At 33.7% G+C, this 25338-nt stretch overlaps 2 protein-coding genes and 1 long non-coding RNA gene across 7 annotated transcripts in view; 2 read left to right on the top strand and 1 right to left on the bottom strand.

The window, feature by feature from the left end:
* LOC134537902 (glucose-6-phosphate 1-dehydrogenase) overlaps positions 1-25338 on the top strand; it is a 156814-nt gene that overhangs the window by 9331 nt on the left and 122145 nt on the right. The window lies entirely within an intron of this gene.
* Positions 1-25338, bottom strand: part of LOC134537904 (uncharacterized) — a 68046-nt gene that overhangs the window by 25526 nt on the left and 17182 nt on the right. The window lies entirely within an intron of this gene.
* On the top strand, positions 966-16536 carry LOC134537900 (uncharacterized). Of its 5 annotated transcripts, XM_063378834.1 has the most exons (6): positions 966-1929; positions 5146-5662; positions 6638-6808; positions 7370-8082; positions 8188-14263; positions 14904-16536. In XM_063378834.1, exons 1-5 carry the CDS (start codon positions 1802-1804, stop codon positions 9302-9304), a joined length of 2646 nt encoding a protein of 881 aa, XP_063234904.1. In that variant the 5' UTR covers positions 966-1801; the 3' UTR covers positions 9305-14263; positions 14904-16536. The 5 variants fall into 5 exon arrangements, with proteins under 5 accessions (XP_063234904.1, XP_063234906.1, XP_063234907.1 ...); XM_063378836.1 differs by having other exon boundaries at positions 8188-16536; XM_063378837.1 differs by having other exon boundaries at positions 7370-14263.

Genomic DNA, 25338 nt, shown 5'->3' with positions numbered 1-25338 from the left:
ATGCATTACCTCTTGTTCTTCTCATATGTGCTGTGTCTTTAGTACTGTGAGTTTTCCCATATCCATCAAATACAGTAGTTGCTAATCCATAATTTTTCAAGATGAAACGTACAGCTGAGCGATCTCGTTGTAAATTGCAGTATGGGGCCAAGGTAACTGATAAAGTAAATATCCTCCGTCAATGACATATTTAATCGCAGTTGCGTTTTCATTCACTCAGTACAAGGGAATGGGAATTCAATCGTATAAATAGTAACTATACTAGGACAATAGTACATAAATTTTAAGCAAATTTTGATAAAGTTCAATTATATAATGCAACTTTTTTGCCCTTAATTTAATTCACGATTTATTTTGAAGTACGGTGCACGGTTTCCGGTTTTTTCTTTTTATAACTTTTTTCCGGGACATTTCCTGGAAAACAAAAAAAAAAACCAATGAAATGTTGATCTGTGTGAAATTCTAATATATTATGAAAAACATTGTTTACTTTATCTTTTTCCTAAACCATTATGCTGTAAAGTGCACAATTTTCGATTTATTTCATTTTTAATATTTTTTTCGGGACTAATCCCGGAAACGAAGCAGAAGTTATAAGCGGATTTTCTTGAACTTTGGATATGTTATGGAAAAGTTAATTTCCTTTAATTTTTGTCTCTACAGATTTTGTCGTCAGATGCACCGGTTTTGAGTTATTATTTTATTCCCCGCGTTTTTCCGGGACAAAACCCGGAAAAAAAGTTACCAAAAGAAAGTGGATTTCGGTGGATTTTGGATATGTTATTCTACGAATTTTTCTGCGAATTTTGATGTAAAAAAAACCTTTTCTTCCAATTTGTCCACGTTTTTTTCATATACATATTTCCTGGACTAACATGGCGAGGCGGCAGGGCGGCTCTTATCTGGCCAGCAGTGTCGGCGTGAGGAGGAGGGTGGGTACTAGTGGGGTGGGGCAGTGAGGAGGAGATAAGAGTAGTTTTGAATGTCGCCACTCAGCTCCGAGCAAGAACGACATGCTATGTACGCGATCACGCGTTTACTCTCTAGCCAGACGGCGCCAGGCTGTTCAAGAGGTTAAAAACGTTTCGTAAATACTGCAGTTGTAACATTATGTCTATGTTATAAGTTGTTAACACTTACCAAAGAACTTTTTAATTCCAATTACAATAAAATAAAATATTATTTTTTATTGATTAATTTATATTTTGATACTGTAACTAAATTCTAACAATTAAGAGAAACTACTTAACTATGAGTAGTGAAAAAATTAATATCATTGCCAAATATATTTGTGAATGTTATGAGAAAGTTTTATAATTTTATGCAATACCAGTTAAAAGAAATGAAATATTTAGTTTTACACTATTTTTAATCGGTAAAAACATCGTAGACAACATTTTATATCATGAATAAATTACATATTTCTATACTTATATTTTTACATAATGACATAGCCACAACTATTGACTTTGCAATGATGCATCAGCCGTATCTGTGTGGTCAACAGTATAATAATAATGTTTACATAACGTACGCCGTGTGTAACCGCAGCGCGAGGTTTGTGCCGTGTCGCCATTCCCTGCCCGTCGTCTTCTCCCGAGCGGCCGTACGCAGGCGCTCCCCGCGTGGCCCGCGGCAACTACTTGCAGCCGGCCTGCAGCGGACAGCTGGCTCCCTCCGTGAAACACGAAGCAAAGTTTCGCGCGCTTTGAGCCTGTTCAATGCAGTTATTTTGTAAGCGTTTGTGAGTTGTGAGAGAAGCGTGTTTTCTGGCAGAGCAGAGATTGTTTGTCTGTAAAGCATGCCGAAGAGCCGAATACCACCGAGCCGGAGATACAAAAGAAGTATTAAATCTAAGATCAAGCGAAGGTTTTGGAGGGAAAAAAAAGCACAACTTTACGAAACGGAGAAATATTCGACACAGGCAAGGTAAGTAAGCTGTGGATTTAAGTGTACATTTCAGCTACAATATTCCTCGCAATAATTTTGGTAGTGGCATTAAATAGAAACTTAGGTATACTTATGTACGCGCGTTAGAAGTTGTACATTCTTGGCATAGTAAAAACTTTAATTACGCATGAAAATGATTAATAGAAATAAAATAATACATACGATTGGTGAAGTGTAAAGCCGGAGTTACAATAGCCCGTCGCCTCCATCCGTCATCCGTCCGTCAGTCACGTGATCTTCGGCCAATCAGAGAGTCCGAAAAATTTCATCCGTCCGTCCGTCCGTCGAAAGTTTATCAAACTCATACTTTCGACGGACGGACGGATAGATTATGTCTGTGGTTTCAACTGTAATAGTCAATTGTCACTAGATTAAAGGCCTATGGTATTTGTATTGTCTCTTTCGGATGTTTTTATTATGAAATTTGCGTTTCTTAAAACTCATTTCCAATCAATTTAATTATGACTCTAAAGTTTTCCAGGGATATACTAATACAACATGTGCAAAAACACAATGTAAATATTAAATAACATCGATATAATATTCTGAGAGATATACACTGATGGTAGTACTTACTTGGGAAAATACTTTGACGGACGGATTAAATCGCGTTGTAAATCGTTTGCGAGCTGCGTGGTTTTGACGGATTTAAAAGTGACGGACGGATGGCGGACGGAGGCGACGGACTATTGTAACTCCGGCTTAAGTTCAATCAAATAAATATGTATTCAATATTAAGTATTTAGCAAGGCCGTCTTAAACTATGCTGGGGCCCTTGGGCACACCAGAATTTGAGGCCCTTTTGGAAAGTAAAGATAGCGAATTATACCAACTTTTTTTTTATTATGATCTTATATTTATTACGGGCAATCAAATTAACAATATAACATCTATTTTAGGCCTCGTTTAGACTGTGTAGCTTGACTTTGGAATTGGAGTGGTTTACATTTTTGATCGCAAGATGGCATTTTTAGTAAATTAGGATCCGTTCTGAAATATTATTAATTAGTGCAACCCGCAAACAAGCATTTTTACGGCGGCGCTGTTAGGTACTGTGCTCTACAAAAATGTTTTGAGAATAAATGTGAGAGCAATTGTTGGTCCTTCGGGGCCCCATAAGGATGGGTGGCCCTGGGCACGGGCCCCGTGTGCCCTTATGGTAAAGTCGGTATTGGTATTTAGTATTTATAATTCAGAAATCAATATTGATATAAACTCGTGTATAAATTAAATATTTTAATTTAGTAAAATAATCGAGATTAATTGTAATTAATAATGAAAAGATATAACTTATACAAATAAATCGGTAATACAGAATCACCACCTCACCTTTTATAAAAACAGTTGAAAAAGTTTATAAATACAATTTCTAACACTAATATTCACAATAAATAAATAGTTTTAATAACATGAACCAGTATTTGTATGTAGCCTTTTTTCATCCCATCAATATTTGTTGCTGGTGCGCACATATTGTAAAAATTCATTCCTACATTTTTCCGTAACGCGGCTAAAGAAGTATAACTCCAAAAAAAATGTTTTTTGTACATAGCTGCTACTTGTGTCCGGTTGAAACATTGAAAAACAACGACATTTATATCACGAAAGCTGGTTAATTGGGAATTACATTAAATTTCAAGCACATTACTTTCTCCCAACCATCAGTACTACAGTAGGTAGGTATATTGTAGCGACCCGAGAGGCGAAATTCTGCATTGGTAAATAAAAATAAATTAAATAAATAGTACTCATTATTTAACATTTAATTCCATAAGATAATCTAGATAAATTTTATTTATAAAAAAAATTAATACGCATAATATTTGTAATAATAATCTAATGTTTAAAGGGTGTGAATGGTTTTCGCTACCAGTACCTACTAAATTAAAATACTTAACCGAGTTGCTAGAAAGTTTAGACGAAATCTGGATTTAACTTACACGTGTAGGTATTTACAAACGATACAAAATATTTATACTGGTAAATGTTAAGAATTATAAATTGAGATAAAAGTTTACAAAAGTTATCACTGAAGCGAAATTTAAAAAAAATATGCTACAGTTAACCACTACTTAGAAAAATATAATCAGGAAATATGCTGAACTGTCACTTCTACGACTTTAGATTACAAATTCATAACTTTTAAATTAAAGTATTTTTATATTAATTGTAATTTTAATACAGAAGTGATGTTTTGGTAACAATGTCAGGTTACAACACAGACGTCTGAAAGTATTATTAAAACGTTAAATTTATATCTATTATTTGCAGAACAAATTCAAGTTTATAAGTGATTATCAGGTTATATCTCTTGCATGGACTTTGAAATTGCCATAGTAACCAATTTAAAAAGAGTAATGGATGTGTAAATTCTGCATACATAAAAAATTCATAGCACGACACGTGGTTGTTTACCTGCGAAAATATATTTTTTGCGCGTGCCAAGAGCTGTGTGATGGTTGGTTTCCTGTCGTTAGACCGAATGATATGTCCACCAGGTTCAAACAATGTTGCAGCGGAGGACATAGTTGCCAGCTGCTCCAGACTAACCGACCACACCACTACGTTCTTACTCATATACATAGTTCAGGGGAATGCAAACGCAAACGACCGATCAATTTTGTCGGCTATAGTTTCGGTGCGGTGAATTCAAAAGTAGAAAACATCACCTTATTAATATTTACATTTACTTATGATTACGTATTTTCAAAATAAAATTTTCAGTTTAAAATTCACAATATTCTTTTAACTGCGATAATCCTTTTTTTCGAGTTTTCAATTGGTATTTATTACTAAAATTATTGATATATTAATTGATAGCATGCCAAGAAAAAAGGATACAGAAAGAAACTCGTGAAAACTAGGCTGGACAAATAATGTGAATAATCATAAGAAACGTTTACGGTGAATGTGTATAAATTTGTGACCAGCCGCGATGTCTTAGGTTCAGGAGTACTTAGTATTACTTAGCTCCTGATTGTGGTCTAAATATGAATTCGAACAAGGATGTGTTTTCACAAAAACCTTTCATTCGGAGAATTTATTATCATTGTAGGACTTAGATCTCAATGAACCTAAATTTCCTGCAATGTAATTACTACACCTCGACAGAAACGGTGGTTATAAAAAGTAAAATATTTATATTACATTTACCTTTTGATGAGTGCTTAGTTATTATGTTTACAAAATTTTCAGATCAGGTGAAGAAATATCCAGCTCAGAAAAAAGATCACTTTCAATAGCTGATCACGAGAAACCCAAGGATTCCTGTGATGACTTCAATTATTTGGACAATAATTACGAGGAAAGTGAAAGTGACTTCCCCGAAATTGTGGTCGAACATGACAATAATCACATGCCTCTAGAAGAAAGACTGCTGGGAAATAGATGTGTATATATTTGCCACTTGATGAAAGAAATGGCAGTAATAGAGGAGCATAAAAAAACCTGTACTTTGGGAAAATTCATTTTGAAGTCTGAAATTCGCTGTGGACTCTTTTCTACATGGAAATTCCAATGCGAAACTTGTAATGAAATAAAAAAGATTACCTCACATGAACCAAAATATTTTGATGACATCAACGATAGTGTAGTATGGGGTGCTCTGTCAATAGGAATCGGACACAGCCAAGTAGAAGAATTGCTCTCTATAATGGATATTCCTTCACTTTCAGGAGAAAAATTTAGAAAACACGAATCTTCAATTGAACAGGTAAAACCAAAATCTTCGTACATTTTATAATATATTATTCTACTAGATAGTAAAGTTATAGTTATTAGCCGAGTTTCTTATTTACATCACTATATACGATTATTCAAAATACGTGTTACAATGCAAGAAGTTTGGTATGATACGGCCAATCTAATAACAGTTACTAGTAAACATGGAATCAGAAACGAGTAGTTACTTTTATACAGGACGTCAAAGTATGTTGGTTGGGCAATAAAAGTGATAAGTGATATGCGCTGACCTTGCAATCAATGTCATCTAATAGTTGGTCATAAAGTTAAAGGTTAAAGAAACTGTTAGAAATGGTATCCAGCTATACGGATGCACGGTCGATAACGACGGAGCATGTTGTTTTCAGCCGTCGTTAGACGGGGCGGGATATCACCATGGCGCCACATTCCCCTGACCTCATCAAGATAGACTTTTCTCTGGGGCTACATGAACTCACTAGTGTACGAGACTCCCGTGGATTCTGTGATGAACCTCATCACTCGCATTGATTCTGCAGATGCTGACGTTTAGGCTGCCCAAGACGTCATAACAATGGCTGAAGACAGCATGCTCTGTCTTTGTTAATCGTGCATCCGTGAAGGTGGCTGCTATTTTATACATTTATTTTTAATTTAGTGAGTAACTTCTGGATGGCATAAATTGCAAGGTCAACGCATATCACGTTGATTGTTGGTAGTATTCCAACATACCAACAAACTTTGACATCATGTAGCAAAGTAACGACTCGTTTACAAACCCATGTTTTCTAACAACTGTTGTTCCACTGCCTGTGTACTACCAGCTCTACTGCATTGTAACACAAATTTTTAAGCAGCTTACATACTTTACATTGGTTTATAAACACTGAACTAAATAACTGAAGGCTATGTAAGTCGTACAGTGAAAACTTATGTCATAACAGTTAAGTTAAAAGACTCCAAAAATTATACAAATCGTTATTTTCAGGCCTGGGAAACATATTTGACAGAAAAGATTCAAAAATCTGGCGAAGAAGAGAAGAAAATAGCAGAAGGCAATGAACATTTTTGTAATGGAATTCCATACATAACAGTTGTAGGTGATGGTGGTTGGGGAAAACGCACTTACGGACATGGATATAATTCATCTACAGGAGTAGTGAGTATGCAGTGACTACTGAAAGTAATATACATACAGTAATTCACATACTGTGAATATTTTTTTCTTTAGGATTGTTTATTACTTTTCATAATAGTGAATACCTATACTAATAATCAACTGGAGAAAAACCTGCGTCCAATGACATAATGCTAGAAAACTTCACAATATCATCTACTGTCTCCTTTTAATTTTTTTCTTTGGCTGCTGATTTTGTGAAAAGCTGTTAATTTTGTTTATCTCATATGACAGATAAATCATAAATCAACTCTGTTATTTTAAAATATCCGATGCTGGTTGAATTTCTTCAATGGTCACTTATACCTATATTGTAGAAAAAAATCACTCTTTACAGTCTAGCCTATCGCTAAGAAAATATCTCATCTTGCCTGCATGTGTAGATAGTTAATGCAGCAAACTAAACATTAAGCTCTGTTAATATTTTATACATAATTTTAAAGCTACATATACTTGCATATTTGTAATTCATGTTAATTGGTTGTGTACATGTATTCACTCAATCGCCTATAAGTTGTTACAAGTTACTTTTCTGATTTACAGGCTGTTATAATTGGACAAGAAACCCAAAAAATTATTTTTCTTGGAGTCAAAAACAAATACTGTAGCATTTGTTCCTTGGCAAAATCAAAACACAAAGATGTATCAAAACACGTGTGCTACAAAAACCATACAGGTTCTTCAACTAAAATGGAGAGAGATATTATCTGCGAAGGATTCAATCGCAGCATTGAAATGCATGGACTCATGTATAAGCATTATACTGGAGATGGGGATTCTGCAGTTATTGCAGCAATTCAACAAACATGTAGCTACGGACGACTAGTTACAAAAGTAGAGTGTGCTAACCATGCTACTAGGGCATTTTGTGAGAAAATGCATAAGTTAGCAACAAACACATCATACCCATTAGAAGGTAGAAAACTTCTTTTGGAGACTACTGTTGATAGTAAAATATCAAGACTAGAACGACTAGTCAAAGGAGTTAGAACGGCAATAAAAGAATCTGCTAAACTTGATGGCATTTGTGCAGTTGAAACACTTAGAGCAGATTTGCGAAATGCTCCAGAACACGTGTTTGGGTGCCATGAAAATTGTAGGTCAACATTCTGCAAAAGAAAATCAACTGGAGAAACAAATCTTCTTCCTGACCTGGAAAAAGCTGGACTCCTCCAACCTCTCCGAATTTTAATAGCTAATTTGGAAAAGAAAGCTGACAAACTCGTTAGTAACAGCACCACGAACTCCGCAGAACGGTGAGTACCATTTAATATTTTCATAGCTTATGTATGTTAAATAGTTTATAAGCTTATATTTACAATGTTAAATATTATCCTATATGTGGGCAATGTTTGTTACAGGTATATGTCTCTAAATGCTAAGTTTACTGGAGGTAAACGCATTGATTTTGGTAAACGAGGAAGCTACTACAGACGTTGTTATGGAGCAGCTATCGCACACACAAATGGCCCGGGCTGGCATTCTAGTCCCTGGAAGAAAATGCACGGCCGCAGTCCCGGTTCAGTGTGTAAACAACTATGCCACAAACGTGAAGAGAAGTCTTCGAAACGAAAACTTTACTATCAGGAGAAAGGTGCGCCCAAAAAAAAAAGGAAACGAGGAGGAGGCCCCGATGAACACTATGGAGATGAAGATTTAATACCAGAACCTGACATTCCAGAACAAGATTTGGCATACCGCTGCGACCAAGTTTTACGTAAGCTTAAAGAAGAAGCTGACACCAAAGAAAAAATAGATTCCATAGAGATCGCAACACGTGGTCAGCATGATAGTGAAAAATGGCACGAGTATCGCCTCAATCGTCTTACTGCATCAAATTTTGGAACAGTTATCAACAGACGCGATAACACATCCTGTCACAATTTCGTCCGAAATTTGTTATTTCCTAGGGAATTTAATTCTTTATCAGTAATGTATGGGAGGGTACACGAACCCGAAGCATTGTTAAAATACAGTGTTGCAAAAGGAGTGACTGTAAACCCATGTGGTCTCTTTATTTGTGGTGATCAACCTTTCCTCGCTGCAACTCCTGATGGTCTGGTGGATGAAGATGTGATAGTAGAAGTTAAGTGTCTACCCTCTGTAAAAGACAGAAAGTTAGTGGATGCAGTACAAGACAAAAAATCGTCAGTTTGTTTGGAATTAAAAAATCATCAGCTACGATTAAAAAGAAATCACAAATACTACTATCAAGTTCAAGGGCAGCTGAACATTTCAGGGAGAAGATATTGTGACTTCGTAGTATTAACCGAAAACGATTTCTTCGTTGAAAGAATAGAAAAAGATGAGAACCTATGGATGAATGTGATGATGCCAAAACTCCAGAAATTTTATATTAACTGTGTATTGCCAGAAATTGTAGATAGCAGAATCAAGAGAAAAATGAGTATTCGAGACCCACTCTATATTATTCAAGCACAGGAAGAAATGAAAAAGAAAGCGAAATCTAAGAAATAAGGCGCCAAAGTGTTTTCACATCAAATTTGTGCATATGTATAATATAATATTAAGTAAATGGCGTATTGTTTGAGTAAATTTTCCAATAACTTATTTCCTAAATCTTAACAACTGACAAAAATTGGCACCGCAAGACTTCGTTATTTTAAATCTTCATAACGGTGCAGTGTTAATTATTTTGTGTTCATATTTGTAAATACTCTTCACAAAAAGAGTTATGTTATGTTAGTTTTTGAGCTGCACTACTCTTAAAAATATTATTGTTACATTTTTTACAACACATCTTGAAATAATATGCAATAACATTATTTGGATTCGTTATAGTAGGCCTACAGCATTACGAACTCAGGAGAATATTTAAGAATGTGTTTGGTAACGAAAGTGTTGAACTATTTAAGCTTAAAACAATTTAAATATCGCAATGTTCTAGACATAGTTCGACGTCCAGTGACTTGCAAGTTAAAAAAAAAATAAATACCCAATTCTGTGATAGATTAAATAAACTTATTTAAGATGCTACCAACTATGTAAGAGAACTAAAGCGACTCGAAGCAGAGACCATTCCGGCGTCGATTATGAGAAGACGGATGGGTTTCTGCACTCGACGTAGTGTACTTGAATTGCTGCAGTTCTCATTGTCCTCGTCCTGCTACCGACTACACCGACGGAACACCATCAGCCACGACGCATACTATATACGCCTCTCTGTCTCAGCAAGCGTAAGTCATTCCAAATCAAAGTACCATTTGTGTGTGTGTGTGTGTGTGTGTGTGTGTGTGTGTGGGCTCTAGTGCTTTAAAATAATATTTTATAAATATAACGTTTATTCCGGTTTGGCCTAGGCGCATGGCGGAAGTATTGAAATACTTCCAGGGTATTTAAGTGTTGTAATTTATTGTGTGTAGCTACTATATATTTATACTTTGGTATATGTTTTCTAATTTAATCTTCACGATCAAAACTATTTTAGTATTTACTATATTTGTTTGAAATTGTATCAGATATCATAATTTTAATTTATATTGTGTAATATTTAATTAATTTGGTCATTTGGTATATATCAAAAACAGTTTTACAGTCCTTAATGCAATTTTATCTGTTCTCTGAGCATTCCTCGTTCTGTAAAGAACTTATGTCACAACTTAGGCACAGAGAGTACACGAGCTGCAGCCATCGGCAAGTGTTTGTTTGATATTTGCAGTCTGTTAGGATACCGAGTCCTAGGAGCTGCAACACATAAATCTTTAATATATATATATATATATATATAGCCTATATATATATATTCATACTCAAACGGTATTTTTTAAACAAACCTTGATATTCTAAGTAGGTATATAATCTTCACATTTTACACATTGTAACCTTTGTACACCTACTGTATAGCAAACGCCACTTTATTCAGTGAGCTCTCTGTTGAATCAGTTAGCTACATAGAAGGTTACAGATAAAGATTAACATAAAAAGTGACCACAAACCCTAGTATGCAAAAAAAATAACAACAATTTAACATTAGGGGCAACCAATAAAACATTTAATTGTAATTATCGAAAAAAAATGTATTCTGTTTAAACAAAATTTCATTTGAAGCAGTAAAATAACAATTATTAAAATTGGACAAATACTTTAGTTATAGAAATTAATGTCAATAAAATAAAATTTAGTTTGATGCAGTAAAATAACAATCATTAAAATTGGACAAATACTTTAGTTATAGAAATAAATTTCAATAAAATAGATTGTTCAATTAATTTTACACAGTTAATAGAAATTATGACCAAAGTGATAATGATATATATATATATATATATATATATATATATATATATATATATATATATTTATATATATATTTATATATCGGGTCAAACCAATCCAGTCCAAACTAGACTAAAATTGTAAAATTGCATTTAGGACGGCACACTAGAACAAAAGTTTTAGTTTTCTCAGGGATAATTGCACTCGGTCTAGCTCAACGGTGGAATCAAGTTCTCTTGGTTACAGACCTCTGAGTGTGCCGTCGACAGTTTAAACTCATTTAATAATTTAAATTTCAGGCCACAATGTTCAAAACAGTTAATGGAATAAAGGGAAAACAGTTTGTAGAAGCTTATAGGGCTTTAGGGGGCTCATGTAAGTCGCAGGAGGTACGGCGTCAGTATCCCCGAGCCACGCACAGGAACGATAATGGCCTACCTCTAGGCTGATGCTGTCTCTGGTGGTATGCCGCAGATATCTCGTCCCAGAAGCGTGCACTCGGAAGTCCTGTTGTACAACCACACTACGGCTATAATGGGTAGATTTTATAACCACTCAAACGTTCTATATTAAAACTTTTACATCGCCTGGAGCAGCAGTGGCCTGCTCCAAGCCTACACCCTTATCAGCAAGATGGCGAACTTTTTTAAAAACTTGTTCCTTCGGCCCTAAAACCCACGCTAACTTCGTTTGAAAGCCCGGGCAACAAAGCATTGTTTCCCGGAGCCAATCAACGTCCGCATAGCATGATTAGATCACGGAAAAGCAGTTCAAAACGAAACTTATCAAAGTCACAAAAACGGTTCAGAAATAAAATATAATGGTCCGAAAATTCATTAAAATCCACCAAAATAATAATTTAGTTAAGTTCATAGCCGAAAATGTCACTTTTAAATACCGTCAGAAAAATGTAAACAAACAGACTGGTTGCTATGGCAACGACGGCATCGTGGATAGCGGCGCGCGCATAGAGAAAATAACTCTATAATCACGTGTGATTATAACATACACAAGGAAAAATAATAATTTTATATTTATTTATGTTTAAAAAAGACAAAAACAATTCCAATAATTCTTAGGAAGCCTTGCAGTAACCTTCAACTCATATTTTTTTTCAACCTGTAAAGCTAAAATTGTGGGTTTTAGCAAACGAAAGTGCTACTCTTATGAAGTGCAATACATTATAGGAATCTTTTTTTTTTTCATATTAAGATAGTAATGAGGATTTTCTGTATTAAACTAAACTAACCTATTTATTATCCTTTGGACGGATGTTTTCCTACAAACGATTTTGTCGAGAATCTTCATCACTAGTCGGGAAGTAATTAGAACAAAATACGACAGTTATGTGATCCGATATCGACACGCTTTTTTTCGTGGACGACTATTTTATAATCTCTGTGTCATAAAACGAAAAACTACATAATATATTCCCGGCAGTCGCAACATGGTAACGACTACAATAACGGTAAACATTTCTAGCAACCCCAACAAATATGTTAACATTTTCTTACTGTTTATAAGAAATCTGATTTGTGCCAGGCTTTATTTATAGTATTTCAATAACAGACAAAACATGGCTACGTTTTTATAATTAAAAAGAATATAATAGGAAGAGATCAATTAGTCAATGTGAGTGGCACAGTTGTTCTTTTGGGTTCGGGCCCACCCATAATTTTGTAATAAAAAAAGTTTATACTATTTAAGTGCAAGTTTTTATACAATTGTGTTAAGTAAAAATTTACTATTATAGGTGAGCTGAGCAATTATTATTCAACTTGTTACATATGCATATAATAATATAATAAGACGCAAAAGAAATGTTATACATACATAAGTATAGATACATGAGTATTTTTGTTTGAAGGCCTGTATACAGTAAAGAGGCAAGCCTACTAGCTCCCCTACTAAATGGCCAATAAACGAAATAATCTTGCAAAAGAAAATAAAAAAATTACCCTGGAAAACGAAATGTTTTTATTGCAAATTATATGTAAAATGTCTAAGAAATATAATAATGTAAAAAACCTAGTACACAACTTTTCTTTAAAAATGGCCGAATTATAGGTGGAAATACTCAAGTCTGAAAAATTTGACAAATGTTTCTGTATTTAAAAAACCTATTTGTTATTATTCATTGAGATTTGATTATTATTATTATTTTTACTTTCGGTGAAAGCGTGTCTCTTATTTTTGCAGTGTTGAGTTTCTTAAAATTATAAGCAATTAATTCGCTTACCAGTTAGTTTCCATGTATTTCAAACTAGGAAATATGCAGCGCATGATACGTTGATAAATTTCAACGTATTTATTAACATCAATAATAATAATTAATCGACTTATCTTAGATACGAAAGCTAAACGTTATATATATATATATATTTATTTATTTATATATATATAATTGTATAGCACACAGTGCGCAGGAAGTATATGTGTGGATGAAGCATCAGAGAATTGAGGAAGAAAATTAAACACAGTCGAATAACTATCTGTGAAAATACGGTATTATAGGCGTGCCATGGAACACATGTAAACGCAAAATTTTGTTCCTTGCTGACGTCAAGCTTCGGAACGGGCAGCAAGTACCAGGCGACCGACTACGAGTGGGTTCTGCAACTCTCAGCTGCCTCTCTGTGTCACCGTTTCCCCCTCCCCCTGAGCAAACACCAAGCCATCGCGACCAGGGGGTGGCAACTCTAATAGGCCATTATGTACCCAGATACTATTTTTAATCTGCACAACAGATAGCGCTAGTAGATTGACCTAGTTCTTTTGTAAATTCATAGGTAGCGTTAGTGTTCATAATCAAATGTCAATTGAATGTTTATAAGAAACTAAATTTATGCAATAAATACTAATAATGCAATAAATATAGTGTAATATTAATTTATTTTGATTTCAAAAACAGTTGATTTGTAAAAATTGTTTTTTTTTGCAGTAATATTCGTTTACAGATTGATTTGAGCATTATAGTCGCTCTTTTTTTTTTCGGTTTGTAGTAGATTTTGGTCGAGTGAAAGATGGATTTTACAATGGAGTTTGATTTATCATTTTGAATTATTTTCCTATATGATTGTGAATTAAGAAGCCGATGAAGATGCCTGTGAATACACATCAATGTTTTGTGTCTTCGTGCAGGAACAGTATTACTGTTAATCCTGATGTGACAACATTCAGATTTCCATGAAGCCGAAGCAAGTGAGTACTGATGTTTATATTAAAAAAATTACAATAAGTGGTTTAACATGTTAAGGGTTAGGCATTTATGTTAAGGCTTATTATACAGGATTTATAGAGCGATATTATCGAGACCTGAATTTGCGCACATAATAATTTTGTAATTACGTAGTATAATCATTTATTTATTTTTAATAACCCACACACACACATATATATACACATACATATATATATATACATACACACACATATGTATACACATATATATACATATACCCATTTGGGGATAGTATGGGCTTAGTAAAATTACCATAAATCAGTAATTTAAATGTAATGATTTGTGATATGAACCCTAAAAATCGTTTTGTGTTACTGAATTTATATTATTTATACAATATGTGATTCAATGAAAATTAATATATCGTAATTAAGAGAAACCCACCAAATTTATTACACTCTACAGCACTTTAATAATAAAACATTACCTCTGAAATATATACGTTCATTGAGTGGTAATGCTAAACTAAATACACATAATTAAATACATGTATGTTTATACCTTATATTTATAGTATGCTACATGCTAGCTAATAATCTGGAAATACTGATTTAAGTATGTACTAGCTCACACTATAAAATTTTTTTGTTTTGTTTCCAGGTTATTGAAGTGGATTGCTGCAATTGGCTATGACCTTGATGCCAGTAATGCTGAAACATTTAAAACTAAATATGTATGTTCCGAACATTTTGATATTGGAGCTTTCACTACATGTGACTGCATCAAATTGAATCGTGGTGCTGCTACAACATATTTTAATTCTGTGGACAGTGAAGTATGGATCTATTGTTATAATTTATTATGTCTAGAATGCTGCCAAATATAGGTGAAATGTTTATGTTACATAACATAACTTGTAAGATCTACTTGTGCAGATATATATTTTCACCTGCCTCTAAGGTCCTTTGTTATTCACAGGTAGCATTTACATGTGATGAAGCAGTATTTAACATTATTGGTCAACATGCAGTCCATCATTACAACCTTTGTACAGGCGCATACAAACATATATGTGTGGGGTATTTCACACTTTTTATTTGATGTTAAAGATTGGTATGGTGACCGGGATACTTTTTTTTATTAAACCTCCTACACAGTTCTCTACTGTTTCCCTTATCTGTTGCCTTAACATTTTTTTCCGATCAGTCCAATTCCTTGAATCACATTGCAAAAAAAGTCACAATACATGGGATTGGGCCACTCTCTTCAAAGAATTGTAATTCGAGTTTAAACATAGCAAGGCTGACCATAAATTGTAGAGGAAAATTTAAAATGTTGATCTTCAACATATTTATAACCTATGATCATGTGATGTATATACAGCTAGTTAGAAAGTAAGTTGTAGTATAGTATGCAATTGAACCTTCAATAAGTTCTACATCCACACTTAAAAACTTATTTTACTTGATGTTTTATGTTCAATAACTATTCAGTATAAAGGTTTTTTTTTACATTATAAACTACAAAAGTATTCCGATTTGTAAATGTAATGAAATTCCACTGAGCCCTCTACCTTTTTTTTAACTACCATTTCTGCCGTGTGGCCTTTTTTTTCTTACTTTTGTGTTCATTATAAGTTACAACCACTCATTTGATTTATTGTGTTAAATTAAATGATATTTAAAATTGGATGTCACTTCATAAGAACATTCAGGATTACCTGTATTCACAGCGCACAATTATACAAAAGTTTTTTATGTATGTAAAAGTGTTTTACGTAAGCCAGTGGACACATACATGTATTGAGTAACATGAGAAAATTGAAATATCTAAAATAAAATTAAAAGGTTACAAGCTTTTATATACATGCAGCTCCCAAAAAAGTCTGCATACTAAAAAATAACACATGCTTTTAAATGAATTCTTACCATCTTATAAACTAGTAGTATTTTGTTATTTGATTTCAAATGAATTGTTTTTGGTTAATTTATTTGACTGTAGGGATTAAATATCATTTGTAGAATAAAGTGTGAAAAGTAGTATTGATCAATTTAACTGTAAGTACTAAATATGTGTTACATTTCTTGTAAGTTAAAATTGTTCAGGTATTATAAATTAGCTGAAAAAAGCAAACTCATGACTAGAATAAATTGTACTGTTAGGTATGTTTCGAAGAAAGACTACCTGTTGCAGTCGTTACCATGTGTATGTACCACATTTTTATTGTCATTATAACTGCCATAATTTTGTACAAATAAATCACTTAATACATAAAATATGGTTATGGAAATTCTCAGTTGAGTTTGTTAATGGATATAGGCCAACAAAAGGGGTATAAATGGGGAAGATTTTTTGAAAAACATTTAAATCACTTCAACTCCCATAACATGAAACATATCACATCTGTTTGAACATATTATAACTTAAAGGAGTATTACCAAAAATTTTGTCTACATACTTGAATATGACCAGCCATAACTGTTAAGGGGTGGGAAAAAACAAGGGTTTGAGGACAAAAAACTCCTAACTATCTTAGTAGGCACACCATAGAATCTGTTCAAATTTGTTGTCAATTTTAAAAAATTTTATAACCACCTGATAACCACCAAGGGTGCTGTGGGTAAAATAATGAGGGGTTAATGGACAAACAAATATTCTTAATTACTCTATTAAGTTAACTATAAAATCTATAACAATTATTGCAATTCTTCTAAAACTTGTATAAAACTTTGATCTGAAACAATTTTTTTAGGATTAACCAGTGCTGCAAGAAGTTGAAAATACCAGTGGGTGGAAATTTAAAAAAGTAATAATAAAACTTCTGTACAGTGTACACTATCGCATCCATTCTTATTTATTTAAAACTTTCTAAATATCTTTTGAAACTTTAATGTAACCAAACATTACTGCAATGAGTGAAAATAATATATTCAGAGACAAAAAATGATAACTTTAATTATTGCACTTGCTCTCTGTATGCTGACTGCATTGCTAAAATGCACATAGACCTCCAATTAAATTAATAAAATAAAGTATTCTGCAAAATGTTGATAGCGAAACAATTAAAATTGTGCCAATCTCACCTGTGTACATGAAAATCTATATTATGCTTCAAATAGGCTATTTTATAAACCAGAAAATGAAATTACCTATTTAGGACTTTCCATTACCCTTAGCATTCCTTTACTGCATCTTATTTTTTTGTTCAGTTATAATTAAATTTTGGTATCTTCTTGTTATACGTGGGTAATTGTTCCTTATCACGTACTCAAGTTTAAGCCTTGATCCTGTATGATTGATCCTGTGGTACATGATGCTTGCTGTCTTAATTTAGTACATCAAAGATCCTGGACATAACAAAAATATTACAATAAAAATAATTTTAGGAAGTAAAAAAAAAATTACTTTCAGATTTTTATTTGATGTGATAATACCATCAGAATTCATTGTTACATCACCCCATTATTGTATCCAGGATCTTTCTATGTACTAAATTAAAACAGCAAGCATCATGTACCACAGGATCAATATATTCAGGATCATGCCATTAGGATCAAGGGATAGGCTTGGATACGCTGTGCGGAACATTTACCCACATTGTGTTTAAATATAAATTGTTTCATCTTGTGGGTGAAGAGAAAGAAGGTATCCTCAGTCCAATTCTTTCATCTACTCCATAGTACATATGTTTCTAAGAGCTATACAGTTGGTTTTAGATTTATTTAGCAGTAGTTAGCTTCAAACCAGAAATTATATTAGGTCTTTACAGCATTATTTATACTATTTTCCTTCACAAAAATTTATGAACCATCAGAAAAGTGTGGTGTGCTACCTTGTGTAATGTGAGAAAGCTGGTATACTTGAAACACGAGTGGGCCAAGGAAACTCATTCTGAGAACTATATATGATTTTATTTGTACACTTTAAAGTTGTGTAAGTGAGATACAATTACTAGGTCTTTTACTTTACTTTTGATCTTGAAATAACAACTTTTGAAGAAAATATTTATGATTTATGAGGTCTAAAGGTTTAGACTTAACACAAAAATAATTCATGCTGAATTTTAACTCAAAATTTCAAGGCTTGACTAGTAAACTTTAATATTGTATTTACTGTTGACTTTTTGTAAGTCACAATGTCATTTTTTTAATGTAAATTTTGAATGCAACAATATACAATATTATTCTTAAAAGTGAATTAGATAATAGGGTCATTCAAATATAAACCGGAATATTTTTATACAGATTTATTGGTGATATACGAAAACTACAAGTGGAATGCCTTTTTTTTCTACATAGTTTCCTTAAGCATATATACTTCCTCCCCCCTCCCATTTTTGATCCCTTCATGAAAAGAAGACTGGTGCTCCAGCAGCCAACTGCACATGTACTGTTTGACTGCAGCATTGTCTTCAAATCATTACCCTCCTAATGCCTCTTTCAGTGGACCAAACATACAGCCTGAATATTGCCTTCATTGATGCTGGTTGCCGGATGCAATATGTGGCATCGATTTCCCACTTTCAAAACTTATGGCCCAATGGAACACTTGTGCATGCCTAGGTATCTCCTCCCCATTCTCCCGCCACCGATTCCCCAGCGTACTGCACCACTCAAGTCGCTACTTGAGTCGAAAGAACAAAATTCTGTGGACAGTGAAGGATGGATGTATTGAACTTTAAAAATAGCCCTTTTAGTGTTGTTTCAACCTTGACATATTATGGTTTACATAGTTGTGTGAGATGCACTATGTACACAAAACTTAGTTTTTTAGTTTATTTAAATTGTGAAATCATCAAATGTTATATTCATGTTCCTTTTTTTTTTCTTGGGTTATGTTTGTAACTTTGACTCTTTTTGTTTATTCATCCCGCTAGGTTAAATGGGTTTTTAATGATTTTCCATTTGAAAAAGAAAAATGTAGTGCCCAAACGTGACTTGAAAGAATTGAGTTACCACCTGATCGTGTCTGTGATAACTAAGGAGAATTTTAATTAGCAGATCTCATTTAGTCCAAAGTTTAAATTTAAAAAAAAAAATGAACAGTTTTTTTAACACAGGATCACTTTCAGCACATTGAAATTGTATCGAGCATCCTGCAAATAAGATTATGAAACAAATTCAAAAGGCTATTATTATTATTAATATTATTATTATACGACGGAAAATAGCCAGTTCGATAGCTCGAAACACGTTGCTAATCGATTTGTATTATACATATCGATTTATATCGTTAACGCACTTTCGATCACGGTATTTCATTTGTAGATTCATAGATGGCAGCGTAATCGGCGATTGTTTGTAGGTACAGAAAAACAGCGTTGAGTTTCCGGTCTTTATGATATATGGTCGTTGATCGCGACTACCTGCTGCCAGCCTGCAGGCAGTTAGCCAGCCCTCCGCTAGGAGAAGCACGGTCGATTTTCTTCCGCGCGTCCCCCTGTCATTGTTCGGGAGCCCAGCGACATGACCTTCCCCCTCGAACACTATCTCGCAACTGAGCGCGCAGCGGCGCGACCCTGAGTCTTATACAGTGCTCTTGGGGCGTTCAGTGGTCAGTTTTTATGCTATTGTGAGTGATGTATCAGTCTGAAGTCATTCGGAAGTAGGGACGTTTTTTGGACCTCTTGAACAGCCTTAAGAGGCCATGTCAGTAAATGTTTATTTCCAATATTCTGCTCTAGAAGTTCTCTCTTTTAACAGTGAGATTTAGTGGCTTATTCAACCGAAGTAACTGTAGCCGCAGCGCCTGATAAAGCTACGAAAAATGTATCTGGTTCCTCGACAATCTGAGAGGATGACAATCTGACCGGCGGCTCACTAGTAAATTGCGGATGCAGGGATTCAGAATCAAGAAACCTCACATTTACAACTGTAGTATGAGTCGTATCTAAAAATTTTAATACTTTAAACGTATCGGAATACAATTAATTTTCAAACATGTGGTAATTATTCTTTATCTGGATGTAATAATCCGTGAAAAATAATGTTAATTGACATTAAAAAGTATACGAAATTCATCATGTAACGTTTTAAAAGAATAATAACATAAATTTATATGCTTAGACATTGCATATGCATTACACACAATCTAAATACAATCTCACTTAAGTCAGACTACCTAGTTTTTTACAATGCGCCATTATACAGTTTAACATAGGTAGGAGAACCTCTTATCGACGTTGTTTCAAAGAATTTAAATTTACAAATATTGCTATTTATCATATTACGATATGTATCTTTATGAATACGAATTTACAAAAAAAAAAAAATATTGAATTGATTACATTACACTTTAACATTACACAAGACTAAAAACACTAACAAAACATAATTTTATATATTGCTGTAGCATATTAGAAGACGAAATAACTCACAAGACTATCATTAAGAGGGCTGCATTACAAATTTACTTTACAGAGGAGAAAATATCCTTTAAAGATAATTCATTACCTCATTGATTACATAATATTGCCGTTGATGTGATCGTAGATATAAAGTATTGAAAAAATATATTCCATTATGTTTATGTAAATATTTAGAAAACATTATTGCTTATAGATGCTCATTATTTAAATAATAAAGAATCTTTTACTTTTATCTACTGAACAAACAAAATACTTATAAGTTAATAAGAATAAGCTTAGTTGAGTAACATCTTCAATTTGTATTGAATTCAATGTACATATCGAAAATTATGTACAATGAATGCAACTGATTGAATTCAATAAATATTTGATCTTGTGAAACGGCCATAATGGTGATGTCGATAATTATAGATGCTCACATGCATTTTGAGAGTCCGTATAAAGCCTATTACAATTCTTTAAGTATACATTAAAATGCTTTTAAAATAGACATGTGTAATATAATTAAAACTTTTAAAGATCATCACAAAACAAATGAAAATCCTTCAACAGTAAGTTATGTTTTATAAGATTTTAACAAAACACACATACCATAAGAGAATATTAATCATGCCACATAATTCAACACAAAATACTTATTCCAATAGGCGCTACGTAAAAATAACTTCTATTTTAATGCTGATAACTTTGCATTGTTTTATATATATCATTATTTCTAACTTTTAATATTCCCTACACATTAACTGCAATTAATTATCTACAGAGTCTTAGCAAATGTTGGTCTGTTCCACATACAGTTCGTACGATATCTACGTGAAACACACACAGTTCATTATTAGTAATTTCAATTATATTTCCATGAACATAATGAAACTAGTATAGGGCCTAGGTTATTCTCTGTTAATTGAGTAATTCTGAAGTATTTTAACTGTGATTTAACATAAATACAAAATGCCATTCTTCCAGTAAATTTACAACGAAGAAAACATGATAATATAAGTAAGTATGTAGTACCATATTTTAAACCCCTATTAAATGAATAATAACTCAATCTCTTTTCTGGACTATTAAGTAATATTTTTTATTATTGTTATTTGTAACTAAAATGACAACTAATAAATTAGTAAAATATATTATTACGTGCGATATAGTGTGACATTTTTACTTGGACGGCAAACGAATATAATAAAATGTCTATGACAATGTTAACTTTACTTATTATTATGGAAAGAAACAAAATGGGCAGATAAGCATATTCTACGCTGACATTTAAAAATGCTCAATTCAAAATGAACATTTCTTCCTGATGACAAACAAAAAAGTTGTATGGTCGCGAATAATACATTCGTATGGCGTCACATCAGCGGAATATTCCCTTGGCATAAATGTGTGAAGTCTGTGGCACTTGTGGAGAAGTAAACCTTCGCTCGAACACAAAAACAAATGAACGAACAGCTTTTTTTTTTTTATGGGATGTGCAATTGGAGACCCCTGGGGTGGTTGAAGAGTGTCAGGTCGGTCGCCAGACCAGATAGTAAAAGCTCAGGGGCTGAGGATAGAAAAGGCCTATCTCCAAATTATTAAGTATAAATGTTGTCATGTGATAGTTAAAGACTTGATTACACCCAGGTTTTTAAACCCATCATGATCATGAAGACACTGATCGGAAGGTAATGTGCAATACATTTCAATGGCCTTTTCAGTTTTTGCTAAATAATTATAAATATAAGCAAAATTTCACTGTATCTAGACAAATCAAAATATTGATAATATTATTTTCATCACAGAAATAATATATGATATGATAACTAAATTTGAAAAAAGCGGTTATGTTTAATGTACTGTATACTTTCAGTAGACAAAATTTCCGGCCCCTACCTCTTATAGACTTTGAGAAAAACTGTCTTTTAAAATAACATTGATATAGATAGGAGCGCAAATTTGTGACACGGCCTCTTAAAGCTGAGTGTGCGGGAGAGGTCTGGGTAGGGAGGATACCAAGTGCGTCTCAGGCCGAAGCCTATACGCTCTAATAATGCAGGTTATGAACCATGCAGGAGAGGTAGCATGCATTATGTGCTAGGAGGGGATTGGCCAGTCATGGCAACATTTTAGCCATGACTAACTCCCCTCACTGACTATTCTTGACTAAAAACTAGATAAGTTGGGCCCAGGTAAAACATGCATAGACACAGGGAAAGCCCTGCGCACTGACATGCGGGATGCAAAATTTCATGCATTAATATCAAGCAGGATGGTTCCGGAAGAAGAGCTGGACAGAGTGGGACTACTAAGCAAAGGGCGGGAGCTTGGACATTGTTGTCATCCGCACGAACTGACGCTAAACTATATGAAATAGACAGATTTGTTGAGACGATTCGTGCTCCAACTATTGTTGTACCCTCTCAGAAACCTTCGCGGGCATGCGAATAACACCAAAATTTCATCGCAATCGGATGAATGGTATAGGAACGCATACGGCACAAACAAATGAAAATTCGAGACATGACAAACGCATCAAACGATGGCGTGTTTAAAATTCAAGGCAACTCTATATATTGACGAAGTTCAAAACTAAACTGTTATTAGCGCCTTAATTTTGCTAGCCGCTGCGAGCTCCACTAAGCGGACGGGTCTCACCAAGGAGAAGAATATGAATTTGCCAGACCTTACTATGTGTATGATCGTGTGTCAGACATAGAGAAATGACACTCACTCACTATTTGTATGTCTATGACCTATGATTTTTTCTGTTATAAAATGAAATTATCACTTTTTTCACTTCCTTAGGGATGGAATTTCATATTAATATGTGGTCTATGTGTTAATCCAGGTTATGAGCTAGCTTTAGGTCAAATTTCATTCAAATCCGTTTAGCTTTTTGCGTGATTGAGTAAAAAACATCCAAACATACAAACAAACTCACATTCGCATTTATAATATTAGTAAGAATTTTGAAGCACCTAAAAATATCAGTAAGCTTTTCGCATGATCACAATACTGTATGATTCAATGTTATATCTAAATTTCATCGGCAGTATTGTAGTTACGTAGTGCTGATGGAAATGCGCAGGAAAACCTTTTCTACTCAGATTGGTATTTTAGGCATGTTATTTGAAATGTATTTTGTTAACAGTATGTAGACTAGTGTACCTGTGTGTGTTTTCTAGATAGACTGATGAGACAGAGAGAAAAAAAAAGGGAACTTACGATCCCAATTCTATAACAATACTGATGATATCACCATGGTGGTGTCGGGAAAAGCGCTGAATTTGATTGGATTTGGGCACTGAACTGAAGTTAGCTCTACCCGCCGGCTCTATCCGGACGCCCGAGACAAGAGAGCTTGGGACAACACCAGTCTACACATGTATGAAGGTCGCTATGTAACTGCTCTATCGTTATCTTAGCTCATTTTGTTGTAAAAATTTTAAAACTCGGTTGGAAATTGCCGTATTTTCATGGAATGACTTAGGTGGCTGTTGTCCCAAGCTGTGTGTCCCGGACAGAGCTAACTTAAGCTCAGTAAGTAGACTATAAATTTCTTCCCCCCACCCCCGGCCTAAGTTTTGTTTTGCGATACCGATATTTCATTATCAAATAATATTTTGTCTGCAGATGCTACAACTTATGGCGGTATCGTGAAATAATATAACAGTGTGCCCTATTTATTACAAAACTTCATAATGCTGAAAAAGTGGTAAATAATGAGGAATAAAACATCGGTATCGCAAAATAGACTAGACCGGGTTGGACTGTATTCTACTTCACGATACTGAGAAAATATTATCTCGAAAAGTCTCACCTTCAAAATATTAAATTCAGGTATCGCAAAATAAACTAGGACTGTACCGTCAGTTGGGGTAACATTGGCCCTTTGAGGGTAACTTTGGCCCAAGACAAAAAAAATATTAAATTATGTTACAACTCTTCCAAATATTTATTAGATGTGATGATACATATGTAACATATGTATTCCATTTTAGCGTTAACAAGAAAATATCTCAATTGAAAAAAAATTAATTACTGGTATCACAAAATAGACTAGTCCGGGTGGAAATTGTAGTCTACTGCACGATACCGTGAACAATTGATTGTGAAAAGTCTCATTTTTGAAAAATAAAATCCTTATATCGAAAACCAAACTAGACCGGGTAGAATTATAGCCTTCTTTATGATACCCAAAAGTATTTTATACCAAAATAAAATACGCGAAAAATACTGCGTCTATAGTACTCTGGCCAAAAACCACATTTCCCCCCGCTTATATCATAAGAACTGTAACTTAACTCTATTGCACATTACTGTTCCGTCCAGAATGTATTAACGTATTTATAATGTAGCTGACCTAACCTAATCAACATTGCACTTAGTTTTTATTACCTGAACAAGTGTTAACCTAATGTATTAAATTTCACATTTTACCTAACCCTTAGATCAACATCTTAATTCTTCCATACACACCTTTGTACAGAGGTACCCAAATTAGCCTCTTATTGGAAGTAATTTTGCCTCTACTTTCTTCTCTTAAACCCATTCCAACATAGTCCATTAACACTTTACGCTATTCGTTGCCGACTTTTCCTATGTTTTCCGTAACCTTACACATTACACGTAGTGTGTAACTTCCATTACTGCCACTAACTCGCAAAGAAAGGAACAGGTATAATTTCCCCAGACGATTGGGGAACATGCAAAAATAAAGACAAGAAAAAAATGGTGAGTGAG

Source organism: Bacillus rossius, chromosome 12 (assembly GCF_032445375.1).
Source record: "Bacillus rossius redtenbacheri isolate Brsri chromosome 12, Brsri_v3, whole genome shotgun sequence".
Taxonomy (NCBI): Eukaryota; Metazoa; Arthropoda; class Insecta; order Phasmatodea; family Bacillidae; genus Bacillus; species Bacillus rossius.
The sequence above is the reverse complement of the archived record's forward strand: the minus strand, read 5'-3'. Positions and strand labels throughout refer to the sequence as shown.

What these genes read in the sequence shown, in the direction of transcription:
- LOC134537900 (XM_063378834.1), top strand. Translation starts at nt 1,802, where the DNA reads ATGCCGAAGAGCCGAATACCACCGAGCCGGAGATACAAAAGAAGTATT. An exon ending in AAATATTCGACACAGGCAAG is followed by an intron (nt 1,930 to 5,145) that starts GTAAGTAAGCTG and finishes CAAAATTTTCAG; the next exon opens with ATCAGGTGAAGAAATATCCA. An exon ending in ACGAATCTTCAATTGAACAG is followed by an intron (nt 5,663 to 6,637) that starts GTAAAACCAAAA and finishes CGTTATTTTCAG; the next exon opens with GCCTGGGAAACATATTTGAC.